Raw genomic sequence first — 25740 nt, forward strand, 5'->3', positions numbered from 1 at the left:
GTTGTTGTTGTTTTGTATTCTAGCCACAGTTCATTCCAAAACTACAAGATCTGTTAACTTCAGTATCAAATGTTGTGTCAGGTAGTACAGGCTTCAAGAATTACATGTAGTCTCCACTCCATAAATTAACTGAAGGGATTTTCAGTACTAAAACAGAAAAAAAAATAATAGAGAACAAAAATATCAGGATTTTCCAGTGGCTGTTGCAAGGAATTGCTACTAATTGTGGTGACTACATCAATTCTTAATGAAGTGTTTAAGTTCTTTCCTAGCATTCTAATACTTTCCTAGCATGTATGTATTGATCTCTTCATACCTGGTTGTGACTGGAGCCTCAGGGCTGATCACTGTCGAGCGGCTTCCTCAGATTACCCCAGGATGCTGTAGAAATATTTTCATTTTTTCTGTGAGCACCTGTGATGTTAAAAAAAAAGAAAAAAAAAAGGACGCTTCAAAGCCTAATAACTGCGCCTCTAACACTCAACCTTTCAAAGCCCACTCAAAACTCAGACCAGAAGACTAGAAGACTGAAGGCAAGCAAACCATTCGGTATCATTGCCTGCACGTGGCTAAACAGAGAGGGTGTGTCATTGTGCTCATCCCTTTCTGGAAGGAGGGAGTGATGCATGCAGTATGGTGACTCATGATGTCCGAACAGATTCTACAATCTGGTGGGCTGATAACAGTTTTATGGTTCCGATTCTAAAATCCCTCTAGCCCCAGCTGACAAACACATACATACACACACACACACACACACACACACACACACACACCCCTCCACTTGAAGTGGGACTATAAAACAGAATTTCTTAACTTTGCACTATTGGCATCTTGTGCCAGATAATTCTTTGTTGTGGGGGCTGTCCTGAGCACTGTAGGATCCGGATGTCTGAAAGTGTCCTCTACCCACTAGAAGCCAACAGTGCCATTCTTCCCTCCTCCTGTCGTGGGCTGGGACAAGCCAAAATGTCTTGAGACATTGTGAATGCTCCTTGGAAGGGCCCAATTGCCGCAGCTGAGAAGAGCACTGCTACAAAGTAATGAAGCTCAGTCTCTTATCCATACATATCCAGGCTCACTACTTCGTTGCCACATAGCATTAGATCATGTAGACCAAAACAAAAATTGGATGGAGAGATTCCCAGGCTTTGCTAGAGAGGAGTGGGTGGATGATTGCTTTTCTAAATGTATCCCTTGTACCTCTGTCCTAAGTGTCTAAATTCTCTAAATTCTAAAGCAATTGGAAGATCAAGTTTAGAGGCAAAAAAGGTATTTTTAATGGACTTTTAAAAATAAAATTTTGTACCTCAAATACTGAAATGATGTGTTTGTATAAATGAAACCGTTTGGGCTTCTTCACTTAGGTTGGCATTTCCTATATGTATTCTCTGTTTCACCCTCCTCTGTTAGCAGGCAAGAGGAAGCTGATAGTAAAAAGAGAAGTTTCTGGACAGCTTTTTGGCTCTCAGGATGAAATCACATTGCCTTGAGAGCCTGCAGCCCCACTGTCCTTCAAACACGGTTCGGAAATCTTTCCTTTAGCCCCCACTTTCTTAAAACTGGGCTGAAAAGAGCCAACTTTGTATCTGAAGAGTTTCAATACAAGAAATCAGTTGGGCAGAAAATTAATTAAGTGAGATGACACGGACTACAAAATGAGAAAGAAAACTATCCATACCTGGCTTCAGAAAAGATACTCACACCCTAAGGTTTCTACTGGTAAATAACGCTCCCTCCCAACTCTTACAGTCTTGTGCAGTCAGTGGATTTTCCACTTGGCTATGCTTACAATATGTGTTTGGGGTCCATCATATGACGTTAGATCTTTCAGAATAGTTCTTTCTTTCTCAGAAAATGTTTTACTTTTTATTTTTTTAAAATTTAAATATTTTTATAATTTTAAATTTTAATTTTTTTTAAATTTTAAATATTTTTTAAAAAATATATTTTTAATTTATTTGACAGAAAGAGAACTAGCAAGAGCAGGAACACAAACGGGGAGTGGGAGAGGGAGAAGCAGGCTTCCCATCAAACAGGGAGCCCAATGTGGGGCTCCATTCCAGGACCCTGGGATCATAACCTGAGCCGAAGGCAGATGCTTGGACTGAGCCACCCAGGAGTCCCCAGGAAATGTTTTAAATCGTATTTTGATGTGCATTTTAATGTGTCTTATTTATAAAGGTTTTTCTCTTACAATAATATAAATAAAAGTAGGTGTTTACTAAGATAAATGACTTAGCCAGTTGCAGATAAAAATGGGCTGTGTCAGCAGCAGGCTGTGACCCTACAATGGAAGACAAGCTCAACCTGACTTTATGTAAAAACTTCCTTGCCAGGAATGTGCAATGGTAGATGATATTGTTAATACTGGTTTCTCGCCATACAAGCGTAACCATGTCAACAAGATCAATTATTTTAGTCACATCTGTTCTTGTTGGATAAAAAAAAAAATCTACTAACTGCCAAAACTGAATTTAATACAACATCATGGTTTAAATTTCAAGTTTATTTTAACCCATTAGGTTTTAGTGTTTTAAGAGTAAGAAGTGAGGGGCGCCTGGGTGGCTCAGTGGGTTAAGCCTCTGCCTTCGGCTCAGGTCATGATCCTGAGGCGCCCCCAAAGTTATTTTTAAAACTGTATGATAGTGGGGTGCCTGGGTGACTCAGCGGGTTAAAGCCTCTGCCTTCGGCTCAGGTCATGATCCCGGGGTTCTGGGATTGAGCCCCGCATCTGGCTCTCTGCTCAGCAGGGAGCCTGCTTCCTCCTCTCTCTCTGCCTGTCTCTCTGCCTACTTGTGATCTCTGTCTGTCACATAAATAAATAAAATCTTAAAAAGAAAAACTGTACAATAGTGTTATGCATAAAGGACTAGTTCTCAAGTATGCACTTAAAAATCAACTGTGACACCAATAACCTAAAGCCTCACAGTGCTACCATTTTTGCTTCTCGGTAGGATAGCATGTTAAAATTGTACAATTGTTTTTACTCGCATGATCTCTGACCAGAAATCCCAAATCAACATCTCAGGAAAAAATAAGGAATTGTTGACCCACCAAAGGTTTCTGAAAGTCAGATGATAGTAGTCAGCTGAAATTATTTCTCTTTCCTTCTATGCGGGAAATTGATGTGACACATTAATGTTGAGAGAATATTTTTGCATAATCCATTTGTAGGCCAGCCTTGCCTTTATTGCTCAAGAAACTCAAATGGCCAGTGAGGATACTGCTATTACAACAGCGGGGTCTAACAGTGGAGGATAAAGAATGCAATATGCAAGGAAGCTATTTCTATCCTGAATAATTGGAGCCAAGGATAAACAGTGATGGTGAATCTGCCAGTTATTTCCAGTTTTTTCTCCACTGAATTGTGAATGCAGGCAATGTTTTATAACCTTTAGAAAGCTTGAATTATATGATCTGAAGAAGAAAAATACTTCAGTTGTGATAAAATACCAATAAAATTTACCATCTTAAGTAGATAGTTGAGTGGCATTAACTACACTCACATCATCTTGCTACTACCACCATTTCCATTTCCAGAACGCCTCTCATCTTACAAAACTGAAACTCTGCACCCATTAGACACTAACTCCCCATTCTCCCCTCCCCACCAGCCCTTGGCAAGCCACCTTTCTACTTTGTCTCTTTGAATTTGCCTATTCCAGTTACCTCATACACATGAAATCATACAGTATTTGTCCTTTTATGACTGGCGTATTCACTTAGCATCATGTCTCAATGTTCATCCATATTATGGCGTATGTCAGAATTTCCATCCATTTTAAAGAACAGTATTCCATTATATATATACACATTTATACCTTTATCCCTCCATTGACATTTGGGTTGCTTTCCACCTTTTCGCTGTTGTGAATAACGCTATGACCATGGGTGTATAAATATCTTTGAGACACTGTTTTCAATTCTTGAGGGTATGTAACCAGAAGTGGAATTCCTGGATCTTATGGCAGTTCTCGGTGTAATTTTTTGAGGACCCACCATACTGTTTTCCATTGCCACCGCACCATTTTACATGGTGCACAGTGTTCCAATTTCTCCACATCATCGCCAATACTTATTTTCTGGATTTTCTTCCTTTTTTTTTTTTTTTTTTTGGTAATAGCTATACCAATGGGTGTGAGATGAAAAATTTTATGAAGGAAAATTTTAATCCCAACATTCTTAGAAACAATTGCATTTCACCCCACCGATAGCAGCCAGCCTGAGCATCCCCCTTTCTCCACCACCCCTCCCGAGCCCCGCCGTGCCTGGGCACCCGCTCCCTGAGAGATGGGCGGAATGGGTGGACGCGGGCTCGCCTCCTTGAAGGGGCGGGTCACCGTGGCAACGAGTAAGGTAGAGTCGACTGGGACGCGCTCCTCGTGAGCCAGAGCTGGCACCCCGAGGGAAGACATCTGCGTTGCAGTATCCGTGGGACCCAGAGTCCAGTTTCTGTCAAGGGTCAGGAACAACCCAGTGGACTACGCGGCCGGGCACCCCGGAGTGACAAAAGTTAGGCTGGCGAAATGTCACCAATGAACGCCATCTCCAGGCAGAAGTCCCTGCGCATGCGTGTTCCCGGGCAGCCGGACGGAGCGGTCTTCGGCGCATGCGTGTTTTCTAGCGACTACGCGAGTGGGGCTGGGGCTCAGGCAGCAGGTGGGGAGGGGCGCAGGCTTGCTCCCCCGCGGGGCAGCCGAGCCTTCCCAGGGCGGCGGGTGGATCCTGGCGCTGGCGTCCTGCGCGCCTGGCGCCACCTGTGAGCATGGCTGCGACGCTAAACAGCCGGGTTTTGCGGAGGCTGCGGATTCTCCTCTCGGCTCTGAAGCCCGGGAACCAGGTCTCGCGTGCCGGGCCTGCAGCCGCATTCGGGTAATGGTACCCGCTTCCCTCCGGGAGCCCGCGGGGTCTGGTCCAAGTTCTGAGGGGCGGGGAGAGAGGAGCGCGCTAGCCTGGGGGCAGGCTGGGCGGTGCAGGTAGCGGCCTGGAGCGCCGCGTCTCCGCCCTCTTGCTTTTACCCGGCGATGGGGAGCCTGCCCGAGGTGGGTACGCGGGAGGCGGTGGAGCTAACCTCCACCTCTGCACCTCCGGGACTGAGCCCTTCAGCCATGCATCGGCTTCAGTTCTGTGACTCGGAAGCCTTAAAGGACTTGGGTGATGGAGTTCAAGCCCTTCATTGTGCAGACCAAAGAAACCCAGGGAGGTATCGTAATTTGCTTTTAGCCGCAGACACTCTCACGCCAGAGATTAGAATTCCAGACGCTTCATTCTTATTCGGTGCTCTGTCCAGTCTGTTCACACCTTCATGGCTCTGATCTCTCATGCTTCTTATATAAAAAACCAGCCTGAGAATGTCTGTGACCTATTAGCTCTAATAGTCCCGGGTCCCGGGTCCGAAGTCCTCGCGTCGTCTTTTTTTTTTTTTTTTTTTCCCTTTCTTTTGCTGATTTTGAACTTTAAGGTGCAAAAGAATCCCCTTGAGCGCCTGGGAAAATTCAGAATCCTTGGCCTGACTCTGAGGTTCTGATGTGGCAGGAAAGGCCAAGAATCTGCCTTTTTTTCTTTTCTGACTCCCTGCCCCCATCCTCACGTACGCTTCGAGATAAAACAAAACAACTAGATTAATCTCTGGCTTACTGTCTTAAAAATGGCTGCCCTTGGTCCCAGGAGATACTAAGCAGAAAATGTGGCTAGAACAGCGTGAGGCTTACTCTACTTTATTCCCTACGCACCTACTCCTCACTCTACACACATGGGTACACGGGGCATGTATGCAGTTAACTGGGCATGTATGCAATTCACTAATTGGTCAGTTCCGTTTATAACTAGGAAAAGTCAGATCCCAAATGGGTACCTGGCATTTAGAACTTCGGTTGATCCAATGTGGAAGCGTCTCATTTGAAATTTTAATTTGGAAGGAGAAGGGAAAAATCTGACCAGTTTTAAATTTTTATGTTGTGATCAACTAGTCCCTGAGTTTCATATTTGATTTAAGTTCTTTTTTATTATTTTAGAACTTTTAGACTTTCAGGACTGTCTTAATACAGGTGGGAAAAATAGGCCAGTGTTCACAGCTGTGTAAATCAACATTGAAAAGTGGCAATTTATTCAGTTTCCTATTTGGAGAAAGAGATTGAAATAAGGTTACTATATACCAATACTCAAGTTAAGATAGGTTAGTTAATGGTTGCAGGAAGGCCCCATTGATTGAGTGCAAATCATTCTTCCCATAACTCTGAAAAACAGGTTTCTCTGGATTTTGAACTGCCATTTTGTAAATGCAGTTGCAACTTGATATTACATGTAATCAGAGGAAACCAGCAGCGGTATTGGTTGTCCTGAAATGAAGCTGCAGCCTAGTACAAGGAGGTGAAAACACCCCTTTAAGACCTTTGCTTCTGAGCAGCCAGTACCCATCCTACACTTGAGTTGTGTTCCGGAAGCTTATTTTGTCTGTGGTTTGGAACTTTGACTCTTTTTTATTATCTGTAACTTTGACTCTTTTTTAGTTTGTAGTCTGTAAACTGATTTGTTCCGGGACCAGGTTAAAAAAAATAATAAAACAAATAATAATAATAATAACATTTTAAAGAAAAAGCCTTTCCTACCTGCAGTTGTATATTGAGTACAGTTCTAGTATTGATGATTTGCAGAACCTAACAACCTGCCAGAAGAAAAATGTCTTCTGAGCTCAACCTTGGGATGCTCTGCCTGAGAACCAGAGACCCTCCTTTCCCTGGCACCTGCCACTACCTTCTTTCTGCTGGCAATCAGGGTGGGTGGGGCCCCTTTGGGAGACTTTGTTCACCCATGAGGTAACAGAGCATGGAATCTGGTCTTTTACCTAGCTGCGTTGCCACTTCTAGCTGCGCAACTATGAGCAAGTTACTTAACTTCTCTAAGCCTAGTGCCTTGCAGTTTTGTTCTGAGCATTAGAGACAATAAATGTAAAGGGCCTGGAATATAATAAGAATTCACTAATTGGTAGCTACAGTTAGCACTGATACAGATTTGACTATCTTAGTAGTAATGCAGTGTGTAAAAGATCCAAAGTAAGTCATCAAAATTCATTTAATTCTAAGCCCTAGGGGTAGCTGCTACTTTGTTGTAGCTGATGGTTACTTTGGAATAAGTATACAAAATAATTAGCTGAACATAAGATAAACGGAGAATATGTAGGACTTTCAGAGTGAGGATGTGTCGTATTAATTGGCTCCATTTTTATTTCTTTTTTTTTTTTAAGATTTTATTTATTCATTTGACAGATCACGAGTAGGCTGAGAAGCAGGCAGAGAGAGGAAGGGAAGCAGGCTCCCTGCTGAGCAGAGAGCCCAATGCGGGTCTTGATCCCAGGACCCTGGGATCATGACCTGAGCTGAAGGCAGAGGCTTTCACCCACTGAGCCACCCAGGCACCCCTCCATTTTTATTTCTAAGCAAAGGCAAAATGCCAAAGGTGCTGATGTCAGACACTCAGGTATAAATTACCAGTAATGTGACGGGGGCCAGTTGTTGAAACACTCTAATCCTCAGGTTTCTCAACGATAAAATTAGGGTAAGTGTAATGTACATCACACAGCAAAACAAATGAGATAAGTAAGCTCTTAATAGAGTTGGTTACTGACCTTAAGCAATGAAACTAATTGTTAGTTTGTTTTCCCCAAGTTGTTAGATTCTTAAAGGAAACTTTCCTTCTTGGAAGGGAGTTAAGGCCCCCTCGGTCAGGGAGTTATTATCACTGTATTGCTTGTGACCTCTGTCCATTCACATAATTGCTTATCCAGCTTCCCAGAGAAAGAGAGTCAGAGACAAATAGGAGATAAGGTGATTCTAGGTGAGTATGCCCTCCTACAGGCTGTTTTTATTTTTATTTTTTTAAAGATTTTATTTATTTGACAGAGATCACAAGTAGGCAGAGAGAGAGAGAGAAGAGGAAGCAGGCTCCCTGCTGAGCAGAGACACCCCCACCCCAGGCTTCGGGGGCTCGATCCCAAGACACTGGGATCATGACCTGAGCCAAAGGCAGGGGCTTTAACCCACTGAGCCACCCAGGTACCCCTAAAACTCCATTTTTATGCTTACAGTTTTAGTGAACTAATTATTAGCAGGGAGAAAGTGGTGGTAAAGATGGATGGACACCCCGAAGGAAATATTCATTTTTGGTCTTTAAATTTTCTGAAGTTTTGTATCCTCTTTCCTGTGTGACAGTTTGGGAAATTTGGTCTCTTGACTGTGGGTCAAGTAATAATGCACATTTCAGGGCCATTGAAGGCCTGGTCTCTCTGTAGCCAGATTTTCTATCAACAGACACATAAAATGAGGCCTGAAGTACTGTCTAAGAGCCCCTTGCTAAGCTGGAGAGAAGAATGCTTTCCTCATTTCAGTGTTCTATCGATGATAAATAAATCATTCAGTAAATGATTTGATAACTCTATTTTTTAAATTCAGCAACTTTTTTTTAAATAAAATTTTTTACTTGCATTTAAATTGATTTGCTTTTACTTTTGTTCATAAACACTTCCCTATCCTGTTTCCCTAACCTGGAGATCGATGAAAGGTTGTTGGCAGCCTCCATTAACCCCATGGCGTGGGCTGATGTGACAGTGGGGCAGGTACCTCTGGTATGGGGACACATAGGATGTTGATGACAAGGCACTAGGGACATGTTCTTTTCCCTTAGCCTAGCTGCGGACCTCTTCAGCATTCAGCCCAAACCTTGCTCCCTGACTCCACTCTCCTGCCAGGCTGAACACTGCCTTGTCCCCACATAAATATGTCCCTTGCTCTGGGCCTTCGATCATGCTATTTCTTCTTCTAGAAGCACTCTCCACACCATATTCTTTTTTTCAAAATTTTACTCCTTTTGGAAGTTCAACTCAAAGGCTACTTCTTTCACTCTTCTCCAATTATCTCTGCTCAACCCCATATGGTCTCTGTCTCTCTTCTAAAACTATCTTCAAAGTCTTCTGCCTTAGTAACCCTCCCTGACATTGAGTTCCTATTAAGCCAAATTCTAGACTACATGGTTTTGTTTTTGCCTTCATCTTGGGCAACCAAAAGATGGGATGGGGATAATTGGGGGGAAAAGTTTGGAATGGGGAACCAAAACACAAATACAGCAAAACGCAAAGGGAGGTTAGAGGTGTTTTTGCATTAGAGACTTTGGAATGATCACGAAAGGTGAAGGAAAGGATTATGGCAGTGCCCTTGCCGGGCCCCGAACACTTGCAGACAGGGAGAGTCAGCAGTGTCCAGCCACAAAATCCCACTGTCTTGGATGTTGAGAAAGATGCCATGGGGAATGGGGTTCCTCTCATTGTATGTGCCATCTTCCCTGCACATGATTCCTACATGTATGTCCTTTAATGCGGCAAGGAAGGGGAGCCCCTCAAAAATCTTAGGACACGAGGTACAACAAAGGCACACGTCATTGCTAACATGAGCCGTGCGAATACAGGTCATCTCTAGCTAGTTGCTGCCTCATTCCTGGGTGGTGAATATGGGAAATCCTACTAACTAGTTCTAGCCGTGCTCGTTGTGCTCCTGGCCTCGGTCATCACCTTCTCTCCCTGATGGTTTGCAGAGGGAATCTCTTGTCTCTTTATCTTTTCTCCCGCTAGACTGTGGGCAAAAATGAATATGTCAGTTAATGTTTGCAGAGATGAATCTTTATTCCCAGAGAATTATTTGCCTTTATCTGGATCCTAGAGCCACCTTAACAGTAAAAATCAAGGACTCCGAAGAGCTTGGCAGTATCAGTATGATAGCACTGTTGCTCAGTGGCTTTATTATTGCTCCTCGTGATTTTTCTGTAGATAAGGAGCTTATAGTTAATGTCAGGCTGTATTACCACCCAATTCTGTTACTTTTGCAGAAATTGTGTTAAGACTTAATGTACCCGCATACAACACATTTGTTTCTGCATTCTCATTTGAAATTGGTGATGGGAGGAAACCAAAAGAGGAAAGAGAACCTCATTTTTTAAAAGAAGTTTTTATTTATTTGAGAGAGAGAGAGAGCATGAATGGGGGGAGGGGCAAAGGGAGAAGCAGACTTCCTGCTGAGCAGGGAGCCCAATGCAGGGCTCAATCCCAGGACCCTGGGGTCATGACCTGAGCCAAAGGCAGATGCTTAACTCACTGAGCCACCCAGGCACCGAGGACCTCATTTTTAAAAAAAAATGCTTCATTCCTGTAAGCATTTTGACTAATTGCAGACAGGTAATAGGGGTAGAAAATACGTAAAGAAAAGGGGGGCAGTGGTTAATTTAAATTCCTTAACATTCTGCCAGGAGAAGAGGAGCACCTCCTTCCAGCATCTGTCCTGGCATGCCAAAATGTCCTTTCCACACGTCACCCAGCCACCTGGGAAATCGGTGGGGAGGCTCTTAGAGCCTGATGCAGGAGTCTTGTGTGTGCTTATTGCTATGTATCCCTGCATGTTCATTCTGGAGGTTCTGGAAGAGCCATGGAGGAGAGGTTCATCAGAGCAGTACCCTTGATGTGGTCGGTACACGCATCAGTCCAAACAGACCTGGGCGCAGTCCTATGCCAGCATGTCCAGTTAGATACTATGTCATGGGAGGTGTTGGGCTAAGGAGGGTCAGCGACCCAGGGAGCGCTCTTGACACGGAAGGTTATGGACTCGCATGTTTAATCATCAACACACGTATTGCAACATGTTAAAAACCAGGCCGGCCGTAGCAGTGCAGACAGGCGTTCCCGCCAAGAGCCCTGCGGCGGCTGGCCAGAGAACACGAGAAGCCACATGTCTAAAGGACTCCTAGGGACCAAGGCCTTCTCTGTGGACTCCTGAGATCAGACTTGCCCCGAGGAACACTGCTGTGCAGCAGAAGTCCCAGGCCACCCCTCTAGATCTGCAAAGGTCCTGACCAGTGACTCCAGGCTCTGTGCCCTGGTTGTTTAACCTCGCATGTCATTGAGTGAAGCTCGTGCATCTGCCTGCACCCTTGGCACCGCTGGCTTCCAGCTTACCAGGTGTGTGCCCTTGAGGGTGTATGGCCGTTGATTTCAGCAAACTCTCAGTACTGTCATAGGGTAAGCCCCGGGCTGGCGGTGTAGGGCATTCAAACATGAAGGCATAGTTCAGACCTGCAGTCTAGCCCTGTTAGGTTTGGGAAACTTAAGCACAAATCAAAGGAATCCAAGAAGCCTGAGAAGGGTACTAGAGTTGACTCGGGTACAGAAAAGGGCGGTTTGTTCATATTACATTTATACTGCTAAGTAATCTTTCTTTGGGGTTGGGATTTTTCTCTTGCAGCACCTCAGTAACCTCTGCCAAAGTGGCTGTGAATGGTGTCCATTTGCATTATCAGCAGACGGGAGAGGGAGAACATGCAGTCCTCCTGCTTCCTGGAATGCTGGGTCTGGAAGTTTTTTAATGGAATTTGTGTGCTGTGTAGTCTATGATGCATTCACGTTATTAGATGCCAAATATTGATTATTGATTTTAGTGCTTTGTTAAATGCTTTAATATTTGCTACAAATTTAAGTGATAGAAAAGAAAGATAACTTTCTACTATATGTATTCTTTATTCCCTTAAATACCCAAGGTTTGGTTTTGTTTTTTTTTTTTTTCATGCAGTTACACCCTGTAGTTACCTATAATTTGGGAGGATGACAGGGGTTAAGGAGAGGGGTATGGGCAGCAGGGATTGACTAACTAGACGAGCTACTGACCAACCATCCCAGTGAGCCTGGGATTGAGGGATTCCAGGATGCAAGACTGCCAGAGCTAGAAGGTGGATTAATCCCCTTGTTGGAGTTGATTATATGCTCAATTAAAATAAGAGCTAAAAGCAAGACTTAATTTAAATCTTTTTGGAAATCAAAATTAGATTGGCATGAATGGAGCATAGTAAAGCCAACTGGATCCCAATTTTATCTTCCAGATAAGTAATTTACATGTATCCAGCTCAGGGAGATAATGTCCAGTGATTCCAGGATACTCAAATTTGGTTTTAAGGGTTTTGGTATTGTTTTAATTTAGTTAAATAATACCAATATATACTATTTCCTTGTGATTTATTTTCTTGTAAAAGTTAAATGCTAAAATGCCTTTCCAAACATATACACATATATGTGTGTGTGTAGAAGACATATATATATGCAAAAACATATGTATACTATGTATATATATGAAACATTGTATATACATATATCTAAGTTTTGTTTTGTTTTGTTTTTTCCCAAGTAGGCTACATACCTTGCGTGGAGCCCAACACAGGACTTGATCTCACAACCAGGTTAAGACCTGAGCTGAGATCCAGAGTTGTACATTAAACTAACTGAACCTCCCAGACACACTCTCCATTTATATTTTTGCCTTAGGTTTTCTGGTATTTACCAGATATTCAGAAAGGTAGATCTTCCCAGAAAGAATGGTGGTCCTTGATATTGTTAAATGATTCTGTACCATCTTAAAAGACATTTTGTAATAATAACTACTTTATCAAGCAAGATGTTTAGTATCTGTGTGTGGCCTGAGCTACAAGCCCTTAGCAGTGAAGCAGACTTTAAAAACAAAATGCTGACTCACCCCTGGACTGGGCTCCTTAGAACCTTCCACGCCACACACGGTAGGTGTTTGCACACAGTGGCCATGACCTCGTGGGCAGGCTGGGAACTGCCAGTCAGCTCCACCACAGCCTCAAGAACGGGGTTCTACTTGTTAACATGCTGTTGTTTGAATGAAACAAGTGAATCTGATTACTCCCCTCCACACCCTGCCCTCCCTCATTTTAATGTTTTAGTTGAGTTTTCTGGTGCTTACTTATAACCAGAAAATAAAATATGCAGGGCTGTTCACATTAGCCTAGTTAAAAACACCTGGGAATTTAAAATTCTACTTTGAATAACTTGGATCAAATCATATAAATTCATTGACAGATAATATTGGGATCTCTCTCATTTGTAACAGTCAATTTAAAAAAAAATCACCCAGAAACATACCATATTAGTAAGTCAATTTCTATGCAGTTTCATGAATTCCTTTTTTTTTTAATTAAAAAAAATTTTTTAAGGAAGATTAACTGGGAATATATCAAAAGTGCTGAAGTAATAAAGTAATAAAGGATCAAATGAATCCTCAAAGTTGCCACTAGGAGGAGACAAAAGGCAAGTCTGAACTCTACCAGGAAAGGAAGTCAGCCTGTCCGGAAATGGATTTTATTTATCATCACAAGGCTTCTTTGCTGACTGCATCCTGCTGTCCAACTTTTGAGTAGAAACTTGTTACTTTAAGATTGCAATTGTTTCTGCTTTTACCTTAACGTGCTTGAAATAATGAAATCGTTCACCTGAGGGTAACCGAGTGGCTATTTTTAGGAAGCGGAGAGACTGATTTTGGACCCCAGATCCAGAACCTGAATAAGAAGCTCTTCACGGTGGTTGCCTGGGATCCTCGAGGATATGGACATTCCAGACCCCCAGATCGAGACTTCCCAGCGGACTTTTTTGAAAGGGATGCAAAAGATGCTGTTGATTTGATGAAGGTGGGTCTCTTAGGGAAGAGCCCAGAGGAGGGAGGAGGGCTGGGCATGTCTTCATCCATTTTGTTTTTTTTCTATCTATAAGAGTAATACTGTGTAATTCCTGCAGAAAGTTCAGGGAGTTCAAATAGGTATGAATTAGGAAGTAGAAATATCCCACAATCCAACTATTGAGAGATACTCTTGCTATGACTTTAAGACTGCCTTTCCAGCCAATCTTTTTTTTTTTCAATCTAGTTAACATATAGTGTATTATTAATTTCAGAGGTAGAATTTAGGGATTCATCAGTTGCATATAACACCCAGTGCTCATCACATCATGTACCCTCCATAATGTCCATCACCCAGTCACCCCATCCTTCCACCTACCTCCCCGCCAGCGACCCTCAGTTTGTTTCCTAGAGTTAAGAGTCTCTTATGGTATGTCTCCCTCTCTGTTTTCATCTTATTTTATTTTTCCTTCCCTTCCCCTCTACTCATTTGTTTTGTTTCTTAAATTCCACATGGGAGTAAAATCATATAGTATTTGTATTTTGCTCAGCATAATCCCCTCTAGTTTCTTCCATGTTATTGCAAATGGCAGTGGAATAAAAAAGATTTCATTCTTTTCGATGGCTGAGGGATATTCCATTGTATGTATAGACCACATCTTCTTTATCCATTCATCCATTGATAGACTTCTGGTCTCTTTTCTTATTTTGGCAATTGTGGACACTGCTGCTATAATAAACATTGGGGTGCGTGTGTCCCTTTGAATCACTGTGTTTGTATCCTTGAGATAAATACCTAGTAGTGTAATTGCTGGGTTGTAGGGTAACTCTATTTTTAACTTTTTGAGGAGGCTCCATTCTGTTTTCCAGAGCAGCTGCCCCAGTTTGCATTCCCACTAACAGGGCAAGAGGGTTCCCCTCCAGGCAGTCTCATTACATTTATAAGTACACAGTTTTGTATTGACAGCATCATCCTTACCCATAATGTTTTTCCAAATTACTGTTCTTTGAACAATTTGTCAAGGAGATACTTCCATGTAAACAAATAATGGGTTCAAGTAAGTCTTATAATTGTCACACAGTATTCCATTGTGGGGGTGCTCTGTCTTATTCACCCCTCTCTAATGGCAGATAAATACTCAAATTTTTAAATTGCTTTTTTGTGTGATTATAAACAGCAGTGCAGGAAACACTGTTTTACCTGTGGACATTTTCGATCTCTTATAAACAATGTGGTGTGGACACCCCTGGACCTGTCCCCTGGTGCACGGGTGTAGGAGTTCCTTGCATATCTAGGGGATGATGCTGGGGTGTAGAAGACACAAATGTTCCTTTTACAAGATAGAGCCAAATGATTATCCATGCTACTTACAGCAATGTATAGTCCCCTCAGCATCTTGGGCTGATATTTGTTAAATCTTTCATTTTCCAAATCATTCTATTTTTACTTCGAGGCAGCATCTCTCAGATGTAATCTTAATTCAGTTTCCCTGTCAAACACGTTTTCAGAGCCTGATTGATTTAAGGATGAACATAACCTCCCTGTGACACCATTCTCCTCCACCCTGTTCTTCCCACAGTTGCAGTCAGTGTTTTTATCAGATGCGATGACTTCATTCCACCCAGTAAATATTAAGTTTCCCTCTCTAATCTGCATGACTGTTCTCAAAGCCTTCGCTCAGGCGTGGGTGTGTGTGCACATGTTACTTGTCATTCCCAAGGACAGCTGATCGCCACTGTTTCCAGAGATTCTGTCCAACCAGAAGATGTGGTTCCCTCATTAATTCAAAACAATACTCTGTACTTAGGGGGTTTTTTAAAAATTAAATTTAATGAATATATACTGCATTATTAGTTTCAGAGTTACTTAGGATTTTACGATACTTATATTTATCCCAAAACTAATTGAGGAAAACACATTTGCATCATCAAATGACAGAGTCTAGCATTTTTCTTTAATTGCCAGCGGCTGCTCCAAACCTCACAGCTGTATTGATTTTGATGATTGTCAGTTACGGGATTCCTTTAGCAGAGAGGAGCAGTTGGCTGTGCTATGCGTTTCGCTGTATTCCTTGCAGACGCTGAAGTTTCAGAAGGTGTCTCTGCTGGGGTGGAGTGATGGTGGCATCACCTCTCTCATTGCGGCTGCAAAATACCCATCATACATCGACAAGATGGTGATCTGGGGAGCCAATGCCTACGTGACTGATGAAGATGAGAAGATTTATCAAGGTAGGTTTCTCGAATCAGAGATGTCATGACAAGTGGCACCTTTGCTCTCCCCTTCTCGGGACTTAACTTCAATGTGTATTGACAAGTCAGTCCTGTCTCATCTGCTTCCAGTTCTCAACTCTGAGTTGGAAAAGTCATGAGATCTCAGAAAAGTCCTGCAGTTCAACTAGCCTGTGTCTTAACACTTTCTATTTGCAGAAACGACACCTTTGTGACTCCGGAGAAGGTTCTAGAAAATCCGCGTTCACATTTCCGACTACTGATAGTGAACTACACGGAGGGAGGGCTTGATGGAAAGTGTTCTTCAGGACCTCATTTAAAATTATGGGAGCGTAAAAAGGAACATTGTATTCAAATATGAAACCTTATATTTTGATAAAGAAATTTTGTGCTGTTCACATCTCATAAGGTTGTCCTTCAAGCTTATCTTTGAAGTTTTTAGAGGCAAGAGAACGGGGACTGGCAAATTACAGCCTGTGGGCCAAATCCAGCCCATCTGTTTTTGTAAGGCTAAGCAATGATGGAGAAGACCAGTGCCGTCAGGCCTAGAGATCAAGCAGGGGTGCCCCCTCCATCCCTGTTTCCTCCTCTGCACCCAGATTTGCTGCCCAGGGCTTGTGCTGGTAGCCGCTTACACACTGGTGACTGCTGGCCATTCCCAGGCACCAAGCTGTGGGATTGCAGTCAGCAAATTGGTACTTGCTTAGCCTCCAGCAGGCTGACCAAACTGAAACTTCTCAGCTCTTGGGAGAAAAGAAGGACACATTGGAATCTGGAGGTGTCTGGGGCAAAACGCAAAACTCCCCTGGGCTACCACATCACCAGCATCTGCCAGCTTGACCCACCAGGACCCTCTTCTTCAATCTGATGGCTTTTTATTACGAGTATGTTTCTACTGGATCCCAGATGGCCAGGCCCCGGCAGTTGGGGTCAAGCGGGTCAGAGGTCTCTCACCTTAAATCTACCTACCTAATACGTTTGATTTTGCCTTTTGGCTTGCAAAGCCAAAAATACTCTCTGGCCCTTGACAGAAAACATTTGCAGACCCAGGCACTTGAAAATGACAAGTCTAGTTTTATTCAGCTGGTTCTGTAAGTCACCTGATTTAAGTAAGCCATGAAATGGCTTAAATTACAGAATCTTAGTTCTTTGCACTGTTTGGGAAAGGACAGTGAACCTCTTAAATGATGAGTCTGAAGCAGTCACCTATCCTAATCTGTACTTCTGCTTGTCCTCGTTGTATCCCTACCAGGTTCAGAGGGAAGAAAATCCTGTAAAGGGAATGGAAATGCCTGTGGCCATGCCTGCCTTCCGTGTCTGATAATGCCGATGTCTGGGTCATCTTAGGGTCAGCATTTGCTGGTTGTCTTTTCCCTTGATAATTGGTCAGATTTGCCTCTTTAGGGGTTGTAGAGTTTTTCATTTATTTATTTGTTGGCTTTGTACTTTGCTTGATTTGGGATTGTTTTTACTGTACTATGTTGTGACTCTGTATCCTGTTAAAACTCTGAGGAACGTTGATATTTTTTTCCCTTGGCATGCAGTCAGCCTAGTTAGGTTCATACTGCAAATTCTGTTTAGCCTTCTGTGGGCTGTAGTTCCAGCATCAGGTCCATTCTTGAAGACTGTGCTACGCTTGCCCGTGTCTGCCCCACACAGACCCCACTCAGGCTATGTATGCTGGGACGTAGGTAGTGGTTCATATGGTTGTTCAGTTCTTGACGCTTATGCTGAATGCTTTTTTGCATCTTCCCCAGGCACGGAAAACTCAGGGGTGATCCCAGGACTTGAACCATTTTATCAATTCATATGCAGAATTAGGGACTCAGCTCCTATGACCAGAAGCACAGACTTTCCTCAGAAAGACAGGTCTCAGCCTCCCCCGCATCCCCCGCTATTGTGCAGTTCATGCAACTGGAGCCATCTTTAGGGAAAAACAGCCAGAGAAAAGAGATAGAAGAAATAACAGGGATTTTGCTTACTATGGTCCCCTTTTTTCTGGTACCTTCAATCAGAGAGCTAGCCTTCTCTTGGGGTTTTAGGGGCCTGCCAGTCACTGGACTAGTAGTGCAGGCCCATGGACTAGAGTAGGAAGAAAGAGAGAGAGAAACAGTTTTCCTCAAGCAGGGGAACCTGGTCCTGGTCCTCTGGCTAACTCTAGGGGTCTTCTCCTGAAGTTTCACTTTCAGCAGCCCCCAACCACATGTGTGATTCTCCCCTCACCCTTTGTCTCAAAGTTGAGACTCAAAGGAAGAAAAGGGAAATAAGAAACTCATCCCCTTTCTGGGTCGTTATTTAAGGTTTAACTGTCCAGCCTCCTGCTTTTACTCCTTGGCACGTAGTTGCTCCTTGTTCCATCTGGAGTCCAGCTATAATCTCTGAGCTGGGGGCTCACGCCAACTTAGCCAGTACCCACGCCTGAGAGATACTGGGTGCTCTCTGGAACAGACTTCTCACAGCTTCTGCTATGACTAGGGGTGATGTTCTCTAAACCACTCTTTAGCCAGACTCCTCCTGAGCCCCGAAGCCAGATTTCTGTCTACTGGCTGAGCACCTTCCTCCAGATAGCCTGTAACTAGTGTGTCTGCCTTGAACTTGCTACCTTGTGGCTCTCGACTCTTCCCACACCCCAGCCCATAATCTCTGTCTCAGTGAGTGGGGCCAGGTCCCCCTGGGAGGAAACCCCTCCTCTCCTCCTGCCCACCGTTTTCCTGCTTCAGACCCTCGGCCTCTGAGGGCGGTTGGTCTTCCAAGGAAGAGTCTCCTCACTAAGGCAAAAGCCTGGTCCTTGGATTCTGTGACTTAAATTCCTTCAGTGACTTCAGTGACATCCAAGCACCTGGGCCCGGCCCGCCCCATAGCCAGCTGCTCCTTTCCCCTCAGCCTTCCTGTGCGGCTCCCACATTGAGCAGCTGCCATTCCTGAAACAGGCTTGCTCCTTTGTGCCTCTCTGCCTCGGTGTCTGCTCCCGTGCTTGCCTACGTGGCCTCCTGTCCAGCCCAGTGTCCTCACCACACACGGCTGCTTTAGCCACCGTCCCCAGCTCCTGCGGCCCAGCGCCGTGCACCGGGTGGATGCTTGTGCCTCTTGGGCTCTGGAGCACTTTGCACATCCTGTCACAGGGGGCTGATTGTCCTGGGCGCTGTTACCCTGTGACATCTTCCCCTCAGTCACCACTGTGTGAACTCCACATGTTCAGTGACTCCGACTTCCCTCCTTTATGCAGACAAATCCTGAGAAGCTCCCTCTTCACCTCCCAGTCCTCTTTCTGTTACTGTCTGCTGTGTTTCTACTGTGTTTCGGCTGCCCTTCCTGGCTGCCAGGCCCTTCCCTCATGCCCTGCTCTCTCCCTGACTTGTGCTGGGGCTGGGGGGTGGCGTCCGACCCACTGGCCTTGTGGAACCCGCGCCTCTGTGCTGCCAAGCCCCTCGGATGCTTTATGGCCCTTCGGCTCCTTGGTCATTCTGCAGCATTTGAAAACACACACGTGCTGTGATATTGATCCCACCCTTCTTCTTCTTCATTTTTCTTTTCAAGATTTTATTTATTTATTTGACAGACAGAGATCACAAGTAGGCAGAGAGGCAGGCAGAGAGAGAGGGGGAAGCGGGCTCCCCGCCGAGCAGAGAGCCCCATGCGGGGCTCGATCCCAGGACCCGGAGATCATGACCTGAGCTGAAGGCAGAGGCTTAACCCACTGAGCCACCCAGGCGCCCCATGATCCCACCCTTCTTCTTGAAACTTCCTCTGCCTTGAGGTTCTCACCTCCATGTGCACAGCTTTCCCCTTATCTCTGCCTGTTCTCTGGTTCGACACCTTCTCTGCTCTATCTGCCGGCCACCATCCAGAAAGGAGCTCTCTGCTCCTCTTCCCGTTCTTACACCCAAGAAGCTTCCCTCGTCCCTTGGCGTCCTCAGACTCCAAAATTCCAGATATTCAACTTCGTGTCCATTTTTCTTACCTGGTTGCCCCCGCAGCCCCTTACCTTCACAGTGTGTCTGAAGTCGAACTCCTAATCGTTCCTCCACACCTGCTCCTCCTGCTGCATTTCCCACCTTGCTAAGCGACAGTCAGTGGAATGTATTCTTTCTTCTGCAAAAGAATATTTGAATTATGACCTATGGAATGGCTGCTATGAGCTCACGTTAACATAGCTACTTATGACTCAACCTGAGGCTCAGACAAGCGAAGAAACCTGTGTTGATGTCCAGCTGGGAGGTCTGCCAGTAAAGCCCAGCATTTCATGTCTGCAACGTCATGTTCCCGTCCTCCGAGTTCTTCCAGTCCTCCGAGTTCTTCCAGCGTTCTGCTGAGCTCTGTCTGGAAGCCGTCTCACCTTTTCCGTTCCTCCTGCCAGGCCCCAGGTCCAAGCCTCCCCATCTGTCTCCACTTAGCTCCACCAGCACTTTCCAACCTGCCCTGTCTTTACCTCCTTTCAGTCTACTTTCCAAACTGCTTGGATGGTAGTTTGCTAAGATGTAAATCTCATTATATCTTACTTGAAGACCCTCCAAGGTCTTGCATAGCTTTCCAGTTAAGTAGAGTTCAGACTCCTCTGCTTTGCTCACAGAGTTTGAGTGAGCCTGGATGCCCCCCGTCTTTCTAGGTCCCTCTGCTGCCGCTTGGTCTCCTCTACCCCCACTTGCCCATCCTTTTCTCTGGACACCTGGAAACTCCTGAAGTTCTAGCAATAGATGGCATGGCTCCCATATTTGCTTGCTGGCTTCTGTTCTCGCAGACTTAGACCTCCTCCAGGAAGCCCACCACTACTGCCACTTCCTGCCATTGCCCCTCTGAGCTCACTAACCCTCCACCATCCTCCCCCAGCCTCTTCCATGACATCTATCCCACTCTTCTACAGAGGTCGTTTATAACTCTAGATGGTAAGGCTCTTGAAGGCAAGAGACCAAATCTCACTGAAATTTGTATGTGCTGTGACCCACACTCAGCAGCCTTCAAATAACGTTTACTGGATTAATTCACTAATTAATAGTGAGTGAATGAGTTTTCTTCTGGTGCTTAGCACAAATTATATGCTCAAAAAAAGAAATGTATCCATTTTTGGGGGGGATACAAATTATATCTATTTTGCATCAACAAATAGTTTGATTCAAATAGTTATTTTAGGAACTTAACTGTGAAACATAATTGCTACTTATTTTTTGGTGGAAATTATGCTTTGGGGTAAAACTGGCTTCCTCTTGAAAAAAAAGTTAACAGAAGTTAAGTATATAAATACATAGAATATTTTTGAGTGTTTGTTATATGCTGGGTACTGTTGGCACATTTCATATGTAACTTATTTACTCTTTTTTTAAAAGATTTTATTTACTTACTTGACAGAGAGAGAGATCACAAATAGCCAGAGAGGCAGGCAGAGAGAGAGAGGGAAGCAGGCTCCCTGCTGAGCAGAGAGCCCCATGCGGGGCTTGATCCCAGGACCCTGAGATCATGACTTGAGGCGAAAGCAGAGGTTTAACCCCCTGAGCCACCCAGGTGCCCCACTTATTTACTCTTTATCTCAGGGTATTATAATTCTCATTTTTCAGATGAGGAGACAGGCACAGAGAGGTTAAGGAAATTGCTCAGGCTCACCAAGGTAGGAGGTGCGAGTGCTGGATTCGGACCCAGCCAGGCTGACTTCTGAGCCTGTGTGCTTAACCACAGTTCTTGGGGTGAACATCTGCTTGCCCAGCTACTGCTGGATTTTTCTGCCCCTTGAGATTTATTTAGATAGTAGTGTCCCTGAGAGTCTGAAGCCATGCCCCAGAGTTTACTTACTAATAGATACCCTTCACTCTAGTGCCTGCTTTTACTGAGTTAATTCACTTGGAGAAATCTCTCGCTATCCTGAGGAGGCATTTACATGTTAGCAAGAAAAATGTCTTCACATTGAACATTAGCCAACTTGGATCTTGAACGATCTTGGCCTTCCTGTCACAGCAGAATTTTTTTATTTTATAAAAATATATATAATTTTGTGGAAAATGTTACACTTATAGTACAATTAATAACATTAAAATATAATAATAAAATATTGTATTATATTACATATAGGTATATTTATATTAAATCTATTTGTGTATCTTCTAAATATATAAATTAAACACAAATACTTTATATATTTATACTATATATTATATAAGGCATAGAATATATATTTAAATTTTATTTTGTAATTTATTATATAATATTTTATGTAGATTTATTATTTATAATTGAATTTTATTTAATTGATTGATACATATAATGCAATACATGTGACCTTGTAACTTAACGGACACCCATGAGCCCGCCATGGCACATTAAGACTGATCTCTGTTCGTACCTTCACTGTATCCTCATGCTTCCTCCCCAGTCCACCCCTGCCTCTACCCTGAGGCCTACGATCATCCCTATGCCTTTTGGAAAACACTTCTGTCACACCTGTTTATATTCCTGAACAATATGTAATTTAGTTTTATTTGTTTTCGAGCCGTACAAAGTGACTTCATACTATAGATCATCTTCTGTGACTCACTGTTTTCAATGAATGTTGAATTTCTAAGATTCCTTCCTGATACTGCTGTATTGGGCAGCAGTATTTTATTTTCCATCTCTTTTATCTATGGACTGTGGGTCTGTTTTCACTGTCGCTGTGAACATGCATGCACATATCTCCTGGGGCCTATGAGCCACAGTGTCCATCTGGGGTATAGGCCCATATGTGAGATTTGCTGAATATTGTTGTATGCAAATACACCATGTTGCAAGTGACCAGCTGTTTTCCAACTACATAAATGCATTTCCACCACCAGTGTATTAGATTCCTTAATTTACATCCTCAACAAAACCTTGGAATCATCAGACTTCTTAGCGGATGTGAAATGGTACCTTACTGGGGGACATAATTTGCATCTTCCTCTTTCTAATAGGATTGAGAATCTTTTTACGCATGTATGCACCACTGTGGTTTCTTCTCCTGTATTGTACCTACTCATGTCGTTTTGTTTCTTCTTGTTGATTTATATGTATAAAAGGTTACATAAAAGTTTTAAAACGGTTTGTTTAATAGGCATACCGTGTGAAGTCTAACAACAGGACATACACCCAAGGACCCTCCACCCAGCCTGAGACTAGACCACTTCCAATATTATTATGGTGTTACTGATTTGCAGAGTGTTTGCTGTTGGACAGTCTGATTAGCCCCTTGCTGGTTATTAATTGCCTTGGTCCTTAGGCAGCATAGCTTGTGCCTTATCCTTTCGCTTCCTTTACAGACAGAACTAATATTAAAGTAAAAAAATGTTCCAGCATTCTGTTTTCTCATTAGCTTGGTATGTTTGTGTGTTTTCACTCTTACGGACATGTTTGTCAGTTTCTTGACTCCCCTTTCCTTCTTTCGTCTCAGATATTCCTCCCAAGCTCACTTCTCTTTCTCCTCGAGTTATTTTTTAGAAGTTTTTCAAGGGCAGTTCTGATTTTTTTTTATTAACATATAATGTATTATTAGCCCCAGGGATACAGGTCTGTGAATCGCCAGGTTTATACACTTCACAGCACTCACCATAGCACATACCCTCCCCAGTATCCATAACCCAGCCACCCTCTCCCTACCCCCCTACCCCCAGCAACCCTCAGTTTGTTTTGTGAGATTAAGAGTGTCTTATGGTTTGTCTCCCTCCCAATCCCATCTTGTTTCATTTATTCTTTTCCTGCCCCCGCAAACCCCCCACATTGCATCTCCACTTCCTCTTATCGGTGAGATAATATGATAGTTGTCTTTCTCCTATTGACTTATTTCACTAAGCATAATACTGTCTAGTTCCATCCACATCATCGCAAATGGCAAGATTTAATTTATTTTGATGGCTGCATAGTATTCCATTGTATATGTATATATATACTGCATCTTCTTTATCCATTCATCTGTTGATGGACATCTAGGTTCTTTCCATACTTTGGTTATTGTGGACATTGCTGCTATAAACATTCAGGTGCACGTGACCCTTCGGATCACTACGTTTGTATCTTTACAGTAAATACCCAGTAGTGCAATTGCTGGGTCGTAGGGTAGCTCTGTTTTCAACTGTTTTCCAGAGTGGCTGCACCAGCTTGCATTCCCACCAACAGTGTAGGAGGGTTCCCCTTTCTCCACATCCTTGCCATCATCTGTCATTTCCTGACTTGTTAATTTTAGCCATTCTGACTGCTGTGAGGTGGTGTCTCATTGTGGTTTTGATTTGTATTTCCCTGATGCCGAGTGATATGGAGGACTTTTTCATGTGTCTGTTGGCCATCTGGATGTCTTCTTTGCAGAAATGTCTGTTCATGTCCTCTGCCCATTTCTTGATTGGATTATTTGTTCTTTGGGTATTGCGTTTGATAAGTTCTTTATAGATTTTGGATACTAGCCCTTTATCTGATATGTCATTTGCAAATATCTTCTCCCATCCTGTCAGTTGTCTTTGGTTTTGTTAACTGTTTCCTTTGCTGTGCAAAAGCTTTTGATCTTGATGAAGTCCCAATAGTTCATTTTTGAAGGGCAGCTCTGTTAATAGTGATCTCCGTTTTCACCTCAAAATGTCTTTGATTCCACACTCATTCTTGAAAGATTATTTGGCTAAGTGCAGAAATATAAATGGCAGATTATTTTCTCCGCCATTCCACGGTCTTCTGCCTTCCTCGACCGCTGTTGAGAAGTTTTGCCCGTTTAGCTTTCCCCCCTCTGGAGTGATGTGTCTCATCTCTGGCTGTTTTCCAGGTTTTTTCTCTCTCTCCTTGAGGTATTGCTATTTTACTATTGTGGGGCTAGATGCGAATTCCTTTTTATTTATCCAGTTTGGGTTACATAAATTTTTGTTTGTGGACCTTTATCTTTGATCAATTCTGGGAATCATTCTTGCCTATATCCTCCCTTCTGTACTGCATCTCCTCTGTTCTCATCCACTCTCCCTCACTCTCCCCCATCTGGGACTGATTGGACTTTGTGGGCCTTGCCTTCCCATCTTCCCTGTCTCTCATTCATCTTCTTGTCTCTCTGTGTGGTGGGCTGCATCTTTTCTCAAGCTTTCTCTTCCAGTATTCTAGCTTTTTCATTAGCTTTATGAAGATTCTGATTGTTTTGTGACATGTGATTACCATCGAATATTGGCTTACTCTTAATCTGAAAACACACACACACACACACACACACACAAAGACCATGCATACAAATTGATGATACTTTCCTTCAGAGAGGATTTACATTTGCTACCCTAGGGAAGCACAGGATCATACCAGGTTGGGGCCATTCTCATCTCCATTTAATCTAGAAATCTCAGATTTGGCTCTACCCACCCAGTCCCAACTACCAGTTCCATTTCCCCCAAAAGCAACCCTGCCTTTTGAGTAGTCTTACCACTCTTTGCTCTCTTCTTAGGTTCTCTTTCTCACACACACACCTTCATATGATAGTTTCCATTAATTGCTGCAACTCCAACAATGCAACAGTAAATATGTTTTATGAACAGTCTAGTCATAGGGACACCTGGGTGGCTCAGTTTGTTGAGTACTGACTCTTGATCTCAGCTCAGGTCTTGATCTCAGGGTCATGAGTTCAAGCCCTGCATTGCACTCCACATTGAGCGTGGAGCCTACCTTAAAAAAAAAAAAAAATAGTCATTCCCCTGCAAGGGCACCTTGCAGAGGATGTGGTCTGCAATAGAGCCCAAAGTAGAAATACCTGTGGGAGATTTCTTTATTGGCCATCTTTATGACCTCTTGCTGGCTCCTCTTTCCTCTCCCCTCTTCCAGCTCTCCTTTTTCTTCTTCCCAGATCTCTTCTGTCTGCTCTTAATTTCCAGACTTCTCTGCGCCCCTCTGTGAAGTCTTTTCACTCCTGTGCAGAGCAGCTCAGCTCCCCTCGGCCTCCATGTGCACCGCCGGGCCTACCTCTGCAGGCGGGTACCGATCTGGTGCTGGCTGTCACAGCATCTGCCAGTTGTGGTTGTAAACAGCACTTTTCCCTCCACTCTGTAATCTGCAT

The 25740-nt window shown here is 43.6% G+C and overlaps 1 protein-coding gene across 3 annotated transcripts in view; it reads left to right on the top strand.

Annotated features, from left to right (window-relative positions):
* Positions 1–4717: 4717 nt before the first annotated feature.
* Positions 4718–25740, top strand: part of BPHL (biphenyl hydrolase like) — a 57609-nt gene continuing 36586 nt past the window's right edge. For 2 of the 3 annotated variants that reach the window (XR_004383130.1, XM_032861476.1), the window contains exons 1-4: positions 5013–5206; positions 11283–11386; positions 13349–13515; positions 15581–15734. Coding sequence is in view for 2 of the 3 variants with exons in the window: in XM_032861476.1 (XP_032717367.1) it covers positions 5028–5206; positions 11283–11386; positions 13349–13515; positions 15581–15734 (604 nt within the window). In the remaining variant the exon portion in view is untranslated. Of the gene's footprint in view, positions 4876–5012; positions 5207–11282; positions 11387–13348; positions 13516–15580; positions 15735–25740 lie in introns of those variants that run through there. The other variant, XM_032861477.1, reaches the window with a different exon arrangement.

Source organism: Lontra canadensis, unplaced genomic scaffold, assembly GCF_010015895.1.
Source record: "Lontra canadensis isolate GAN:19392208 unplaced genomic scaffold, GSC_riverotter_1.0 scaffold21, whole genome shotgun sequence".
NCBI classification, from domain to species: Eukaryota; Metazoa; Chordata; class Mammalia; order Carnivora; family Mustelidae; genus Lontra; species Lontra canadensis.